This window comes from Fistularia commersonii, chromosome 29 (genome assembly GCF_037954325.1).
Source record: "Fistularia commersonii isolate RoL2024-O1a breed Wild chromosome 29, RoL_Fcom_v1.0, whole genome shotgun sequence".
Classification (NCBI taxonomy): domain Eukaryota; kingdom Metazoa; phylum Chordata; class Actinopteri; order Syngnathiformes; family Fistulariidae; genus Fistularia; species Fistularia commersonii.
Window position 1 is genome coordinate 11,341,442 of NC_141312.1, and position 9,314 is coordinate 11,350,755.

Below are 9,314 nucleotides of genomic sequence, written 5' to 3' on the forward strand. Positions count from 1 at the left end.
CCCTTTGACGATATGCAAGTACTCTTATACCTCTAGATGTTGCTATAAGACCAAAAGAGACAGGGTTGTTTTGCTCAGTTCGCTATCTTATACATTACATTAACATTACTTTAGGAATGTATTTTAAAGAGGCTATAATTAGTGATGGTCTACTAAATTGTGAAAGAGATTAGACTAGAGATACTCACAACATGCCAGATACTCATAACATATTCACCGGAAAATAAAAGAAAAAAAAGTTTAAAATTCTGTTGTTTTTTTTTCTGGAAATTTATAACAAATGAAATGAAATGAGTAACAAATGCAAGATGCGCTATGCCACTTATTCTGTGGCCATCACTTTAATAATCATACAGACACATCCAAAACTGACTCATAACTTAGTTTGTTGACTCTGATAATCAGCAGCACTCTCCTCTGTATCAGCTCCCTTTTTCTTCCGTCTGCCAAAATAAAAAATGAAAATACATGCTGTAAATGCATCCAATATGAGTTGCTCAAAATTCTGTGGACATTGTTGACTGAATATTGTTTATCCAAATTCAACCTGTTAAGATCATTGAATCATCTCCACCATACCGTTTTATAGTTGCATTTTGATTCCTGGCACCGCGTTTAAAGGTGATGTTGCAAATGCAAAATGTAAATCAAAAAGCAATATTCTGAACTGAGGTACCCATACAATAATCTTTTCACAAAGATGCTGAATATTGGCTGCACAGTTTTCAGAAGAAAATATAAACTCCATGAAAATAACTCACCTGCAGATCCACTGCATTTGTGATATGGTCTCTGGTAAAGGCTTACCAAAAGTTTCTGGCAGCAAAAAAGTCATGAGTGAACCGGAAATTGCTAAAATACCCATTAGAATGTATGGGAGAAACTTTGAATATTTTCCTAAAATAAAAGAAAAGAAAGGAGAGGTGATATATTCGCAGAAAGTAACTTTAAAAACATCTTTGTTTAAAATATTTCATGGACAATAATCATTTTAAAAGCAATAGAATATAGAATTAAAAGAAGGAACATAATTCAACACAAACAGGAACACTGCCATATTGTTAGAGCAGTGGTTTCTCACATGAATTGAAAGAAATGAATAAAAATGAAAGAATCACACTTGCCAATGTAAATAATAAATGGGGAGATAATGGTGCCAATCCGAGCAGCCATAGAACAACATCCCATAGCTGTATTTCTAATAATAGTTGGGAAGGCCTCTGATGTGACTGCATAAACCACACAGAACGCAGATGTGATGCCAAATTTTCCTAACATCTCCAGAAGTACTGGAAGCCATGGTGCATCTGAGGAAATAAAAAAAAACAAAAAACTATTTAGCATTGGGGCTGGTCAAAAAACACCAAGTGTTGGGAAAAATGAAAGTACAAAATGTTCAAGATTTATTCATTAGTCTTATTATTCAAAAGGTAAGATTATTCTACAGATAAGTCCTGGTCCAAATATTTTTTACTGTCATAAAGACACTTAACACACTGAGTTGATAGTCAGGTTCTCAACATGGATCTGACAAAATGCCCTGTAATCCCAATCATTTCTTGTTGCCTGGTTTAGTGTGATATTCCATATTTTGAGATAAATATGTATTTGATAGTCTGCAACGATGTTTGGTGCGGCTACTCTTGTCCACAGTAAGATGCTGTATCATTGTGCTGTTGACCAGCAATAGAACACATTTTGAATTGTTTGCAACTGTGTTTGTAACCAGCAAAAACACAATGGATTTTGTATTCCCAATAGTCTTATCTTAGCACTGAATTTCTAGATATAAACAGGCTTACATGGCCGAACAATTCTACAAAATATCATAATGCTCAAGAATATCACCATGTTTGGGAATGAATTACATAATGTAGACAGAGTCTACCCAATGCAAGGTGGACTTTGAAAACCAGATGCTGTTCCTCACAGCTGTAAGCATAGTACCTGTTACTTGACAGTAAAGGTAAACATATGTGCCCTGATGTGGCTGTAATTGAAGAATATAAAAGACAAAACATCTGGACCATCAGGTTTTCAGGTTACGCTGCAGCTGTGGGAGACTCAGGTGTAGCACAAACTAAGTCTCCACCCCTACTAACTGCGCATTTTGCCCTTAAAGTGACTCTGACGTTCAGAAATGAATGGCGCACACAAGGTAAAGTGTGACTGAAGGGACTGCACAGATCATCCCTGAAATTAAGCCCCAAATCGGTCTTAAACCTGCTTGAAGACGCAGGTTGGACAAATCTGTTTTAGCAGGATGAAGATGAACTAAAGCATGCATAGAAGTTGTCTAATTGATGCACACTTTTATTCAATCCTGAGACTTTTGCATAGCTCAGAACCTCTCCCTAAATGCCAATGAACTTACAGTCAAAACAGCATGTTTTGAATTTGTGCACCGTTAATGAAATCAGGGCAACTCAATATTTAAAAGATTCGTAAATTTTTATCAGTTCTGACTTTGCTTGACGATATTGTTAATGTTAATGCAAAGTGTGTGTAGTCTGTTCAAAAAAATCCTCTTTAAATAATAGTAAGCTTCAATTTAAATCATAATCAGTTTAATAAATATGAATCATGTTTGGCCCACAACTTAGACCCTGTTTTAGATTTTTGCTCCTTCTGTAGTTATATTTGACTCTCCTGCAAGAGAAAAAATTATGTTTGCTACTCTTGATAACCCATACACACACTCCCAAACAAACGGAGATACACAGATGCAAGTATGTACGTATGCATGCTTGCACATAGAAATTAGACTATCCACCATTAACCACCTGGAATGTGCACTGCAGTGCTCATGAGCAATTCAATGTAGAGTTTATAAAAACCTGTACATACTGCATTACCTGTCAAACACCCTCTATGATGAAAAACCAGATATGGAGGTGAATAATGTTTTGAGTGTCTTGCATTTATACATTTGACAGAATCTGCCCGTTATTCTATTTTCATGGTGTATTACAACATACTTGTACTTCTGTAGCTAAAGTGAGAGTTACCTATTGGAATGAGGTGCACACAGAGGATCATACTGCCCCCCAGAAAGAGCGTTGAAGACTGGCAAAGACGTCTGGGGCAATACTTAAGCAATATCAAGGCAATTATATAAGCTGGCACCTCTATCACAGCAGACAAGAAGCAGTTCAGATATGGATCACCATGAAGGTTTGAGGTGTTCAAGATCAGTCCATAGTAACTGATGGTAATCACAATCCTGCAGGGGGAACAGCAAGCCATTAATTATATTATTCGCAAAAACAGAAGTGTGGGTGAAATGTTTGTGTTGCATACAAAACTTTTAGGCAGATAATGATATTTGGGGGTCTGACAGTCGGCAACATAAAACATGTGTCAGATGAAAACTTGGGCTCTAAAATTGGTTTTATAGAGACAAGCACTGTAAAAAAAAGGTTATGCCAGTGATGCAAGTAGATCAAACCCCAGTCTAGTAACCAAGTATGAATATACAAAAATAATTTACGTACCACAGAAATGAACACAATAATGTAAGGCTGAAAACATTGCAGTTTCGCAGGATGGATGAAAAGTTGTTTTTCTTGTATTTCATAGCCGGTGCATCTCCAATCTGTAACAGACACACAATTTGTTGTCAGTATGCCAGTGTCTTTAAATTGAATGAAGGAAAACAGAGGACTGTCCTATACACCAACAGATGTAAAGTACCAGTATACAGCTATCAATTAGATCCAAGACCATCTGTCCTCACAGGTAAAAGGCCAGGAAGAGTCATAGAGGCAAGGTGGATCGATGCTAGAATGCTCTCTGGAAGTGCAAGGAACACAGTGTATGAGTGCTGGTGGTGCTCCAACCAATGAAGGCAAAAAAAAAAAAAAAATTGTGGATGTGTTGCAGAAAAGGACAAAAAAAAAAAAAAAGACAAAGGCAACAGACCATCATCAATATTGAGTTTATTTGCAATTCCTGTTTTTTTCTTCCTGAAATGTTTAAATATGTTTTGTATGTTCTCTTGGCAGCTTATTGACATGTTGAAGATGTGATCTAAAATTTGTTGATAAACCCACCTCATCTTTCATAAAAATGGGTTGTGGAGCCACAACATTATTTTCCTTGGCAGCATATTTCAGTAATGCCTCAGCATCCTCCACTCGTCCCTTTGCAAGCAACCAACGAGGTGACTCTGGTATGAACCTTGAGGCGATGTGAGAAGTATTGTTAATCAGTGGTCAATCTACAAACATAGTACAGAAATGCAAATACAATGTTTCCATTGCTTACTTGCTCAATTTCTATGTAAGACTATCTATCTAGACGACCAAAAAGTTGAAGACCATCAGAAAATCATACACTGTTTACAGATTCTTACCACCATAGAGGAATGTATATCAAGCCCGATGCAGCCATTGGAATTAGCAGCATGCGCCACTCATTGAAGAAGTACGCCACGGGCGGCATCAACATGTACCCCACAGCTGAGCTCATGAAGACGCCAAGAGAGCAAAAAAACACTCTTGCTTTTGAATTTAAAATTTCTGTTCCTGTAGACAAAACATTCGGAAGAAAAATTTTACAAGTTAGTTTCTGGTTGCTTTGCTTTTTCCAATTGTTTAATCATTTTGGCCATTGCAATAATTCATAGGGGGGTCAAGGTACAGGGTCTAGTTCACTCCAACTTGAAATTTCATAGTAATCATTTCAGATTTATATATAAGGTGAAAAAAAGCACTTTTCTAATGGCATGGTCGAAAATATGAGGATACAGTATTAATCTAACAACAATAGTGCAGTCCACGTACTAGCAAAACCATAACAAACCATGAGTCATTCTCTTTACTCTTACTGATGACTTTTATAGCCTGGTGGCAGAGATAATCTAAGAGAGTGACACCAGTTCAAATTAAATTCACGGTAAAGAATATGGTCTCAAAGTTGCTGTTTTTTTTTGTCACAGTTTTAATTATCCTTTGCCTTGATAAAGGATAATTAAAAGGATGTAGCTAGACCAGTATTCCTTTACCTGCCCTTTAGGTTTACTGCATAGTATAAAGTGTGTGTTACATGCAGAGCATATACTTAAAGCCAAGGGTTTTTCAGGGTGTGATAGTTTTTAGTACAGCTACCATCTGTTGTTTCTGTCAAGAACAGAAAAGTTGTCTTTTTAGAAATCCTTATTAAAAAACATACCTAGCACAAATGCAATGACGTAGTTAGAGAATCCCCCAGCACCCACTAGTGCGAAAATTAGAGTAAAAACCTCCCAACTCGTTGAGAATATCTGTGCTGTAATTGACACAGTCTGCAGAGCCATCATGACAAAGATGGCTGGCTTCCTTCCATACCTGTGTGGAAATGCTAATTAATCACAGAGTCAGTCAGATCAATATTATTTAAAGTTAAATTAATTTAGTTGAATGCATTTTATGGTTAATATTGTGGTTGTGGCAAACCTGTCGGACATCAGGCCTGAGAGAAAGGCTCCCACTAGCACACCGGTGTAATGGATAGAGGTAGTCAGTGGAAGTTTGTACGCACTTTCACATACCAAGTCCCACTGGAAAAGATAAGCCAGTAGTACAAAGTACAACCAGTACATTTTGATATTTTACAAAATCTATCAATCTGACCGTCCATCCATCTATCGATCAATCGTGATTGGTTTGTTTAGATCCATGCTAGAGCTTTATTACATGCTTTAATCTTTATTTTTGATGGGACGTGATTGCTTAAAGTGTGATTGTTTAAAGTGTTCCAATAGCAACTTGTATTTGGTTTACCAAAGTCTAACAATCTGGTGACAAATATAACAAAATTAGAACAATCAGTAATATTAACTGTTACTACTCTTTGCGATGGGTACTATATTTCAGATTCCTAAAAATATACCATTGACTAAACCTCTAAGACATTTAAGTAGATTTATCGAAACCGTGAAAACTTGCTTAGGGGGATTATATTTTTTACTTACCTCTGTAACAATGGTTGACTGGTATATCTCTTTGCTGTATCTCCACCCATCCAGACAACCCTCCAAAGGAATTCTGTCGACATCTATATCCACATTTGGAATGATATTGGCTCGAGAATAGTTCCTCACAATGTCCAGGTTTAGCCTTGAGCACGAGCTGCGCTTCACAGTGCCGTCTACTACCTCCAATGGGATTGTCACATTTCTCCAAACTTCAGTGAGGTTATAGATCTCAGGTATGTTGCACTCATGAGGTGGGGTGTCACCTACAAATACAATGTAGATCCCTATAAACCCATTTGGAAGAATGCTGATGGCCAATGCCAAGAAAACCCTTCGCTGAAAGGGTCCCCAAGAACCAAGAAAGGATGTGATGCTATCATAGTCTCTGATTTTTGAATTGTCCATTCTTCACCAAAATCAGTATCTCTTAAACCTGAAGGAAAGGAAAAAAACACAGGTAGCTTGTGCTATCGAGCAAAATACAGCAAAAATCTTGTGCCTCGTGTTAAAGACAGAGCCTGGTTAATGTTTTCCCATGCCGGGTTCTGCTGATCTTGAATATTTCGATTGAAGATTTCTGGTGTAAAATTGCTTGGGTGACAAAACAAACTGACTGACGTAGATTAAAAAGGCATTTAAAAGGACTGTAAATGATTGTTCATTTTCAAGTAGTCGTAAAGCACCAGTAAAACCACCACATCCCTCATTTTCCGTATCATAGGAATGATTTACTACCAGGAAAAGTTCAAAGATAGTGTTGCTTTAGCTTTATCTTCTGTAAGGCTTCATAATGACTCTACCATGGTTGTGTTAGGAGTGAGTTGGATCCAGATCAACAGGACTAAGTACATTACGACTAAGTAGACACGTACTCCAGGGTCAGAGGCTCCGCCACTCCACACACACACACACACACACACACACACACACACACACACACACACACACACACACACACTATGGGCTCTGAGCCCCCCCCATCACACACACATTGAACCTCGTCGCCCTTAAGAAGTGTCTCATGGACTCACCCACACAAACACACACATTGACAACTGATGATCTCTGCACCTGCACTTTTTATAACTGCTATCACTTTTAAATAACCCTGCTACCTCATTTTAACTTGCCGCTGTCTGTATTATTATTTATAATGATTTCTACATTCACAGAGAAGATATTGAAGGTTAGCGTCAGACATCGGTGATAAATTGTGTTGTAGACCTCCTCAACAGAGATGTTTTTTTCTACTTTTATATGGACTCTTCTTTCATATATGCCATCTGTCTGTTCTTGAATAAGTGACCCTAACTTATCTGGGTCTTGAGTCAAGTAGTAGGCCATCCTGTGTTTAGCTGCACTTTTGTATAATGGTTATTTGGTTCCCTTTTTCAAGCAATGGTCTATTTGGGGGATACTTAACCTTTACTTGCCTCTCAGGTGTTTTTGTTCCTTCTCCTGGAATTGGATGCTTGTAAATGTGTTTCTGCTTGTGGGTTGGTCTTTCAATGCCAATTTACAGAAACCGGTCTTGCTCAATACTTATGGTAGAGGGGGAGAAATGCATGTCTTTGGGGAATGACTGTGTAAGTGAAAGTCATTGTTTCTGCCACAACTGGCCAGTGAAGGCTGGCACTCCCTAGGGTTCATTCCAACTGATAAAATGTTCACATACAGTACTGAACTACCTGTTGTTGTTCCTGAAAGGTTTCAAAGGACCACAGTCAAAATCATATTGGGATAGGTTAGTGTATCAGTTCTCATGTTTCACATAGGTTCTACTTTCTCATGTAAAAGCAGTTTTCATTTCCTCCATACTGTAGTTGTCTTAAACAATCAGGTTATACCATGGGGCACCACTCATATATAAACCGAACTTGGATGAAAACTACGAACTTGGAAATGTATTTTTGTGAGTGAATTGTTTAGCTTTTAATAAAATAGTTCAAGCCGATTAACATAAAAAGCAGTGCAAAACCAAACCGAATCAAACCGAATCAAACCAAACCAAACCAAACCAAACCAAACCAAACCAAACCAAACCAAAACAAAACAAAACAAAACAAAACAAAACAAAACAAAACAAAACAAAACAAAACAAAACAAAACAAAACAAAACAAAACAAAACAAAACAAAACAAAACAAATGCCCTTTGATTACATGACCTATTACGACTTTTCACAAAAACGAAAATATTCTATATCTTTGTATGAGTGCCACAAATGTCTCCATACTGAAGCTGTTTTGAGTTCAATTTAAATACAGTATGTGGGTGTTTATTTTTAAGCCCCTTGGTTTAACTCTTCTTGAATATCTGCACAGAGGACCGAAAATCCTCACAAATTACTAGGGCAGGCATTGGAAATATAAGATTTGAACTGATTTAATGGGTTGCTGATTGAATCATTCTTTTAAATTATAATTTATATTCATTTGTTTATATTTTAATATAGTGTTTTCATACAGCATATCTTTTAATTAAGGGATGTGTCTAGCTCAGTGGATAACAGACTGAGTGATTCCTCAAAAAAGAGAAAGGGGATTATGTCAATAAGTTGCCGCTTATTGATGCATATGACAGACACTGTAGATGAGGGTAGATTTTTTTGCGAGGAAGTTCTGAAGACTGGTTCAAAGGCCAAGCACAGCAGGTTAGCCATCTTTGTTTGCTTTTTTCACTGGGGACATCTCAACCCAGGGTCAGTGTCTGCTGCAGCAAGGAAATAAACATGAGCTCTGCTAAACTTGCAGACGGCTACACGACCTCCTTCTCATCCCTTCTATTCCTTCTCATAATTTTGTAATGTCATAATATAATTTAATCTATGGTATGCTCAGGGATAGAGATATTTGTTTTTTGTTTTTTTGATTAACACTGCCGATTTGTCAAAATGAACATTCATTAAAATAAACTGTATAGTAATCCTCCAAGCTATGTAAAAACTTGCATGCAAAGCACTCCAAAAGTCTGAGTTCACCGCTGACAAATACTGTCACTGGGTATATTAATGTGATGCGAATTATCTGTGACAGTTTTACTTGTAAAATCTTTTGAATATGTTCAGACAACTCAGGTCATTCTCTCAGTTGAACTCTCATGTAGCACTTTCAAATCATTGTTTCATTTCACTATTCTTCTTGTCTGTGATGGAACGTTTCGGGTGTAATTTGGATTTTCTCTTGTGCATATGTATATTAAATTTAAGATTCAGATCAGTTTTCTAAATAGTACATTTAAAGTAAAGAGACCTAATCCCTTTTAACACACAGCAATGACAAGCACAAATATTGAACCACACTAATGGGGAATCTACATTTGCCCTTTGTATCTTCACAAACAACTCAGACTGTATCTTA

General features: G+C 37.1%; 1 protein-coding gene across 1 annotated transcript; it reads right to left on the minus strand.

Moving 5' to 3' along the window:
• Positions 1–373: 373 nt before the first annotated feature.
• slc22a4 (solute carrier family 22 member 4) lies at positions 374–6,361 on the minus strand. Its single transcript, XM_086176637.1, has 10 exons — positions 5,954–6,361; positions 5,436–5,539; positions 5,173–5,327; positions 4,355–4,526; positions 4,053–4,179; positions 3,495–3,595; positions 3,009–3,223; positions 1,125–1,307; positions 762–897; positions 374–443 (listed from the first exon to the last, which is right to left on the minus strand). The coding sequence occupies exons 1-10, from the start codon at positions 6,359–6,361 to the stop codon at positions 374–376; spliced, it is 1,671 nt and encodes a 556-aa protein (XP_086032763.1).
• Positions 6,362–9,314: the final 2,953 nt, after the last annotated feature.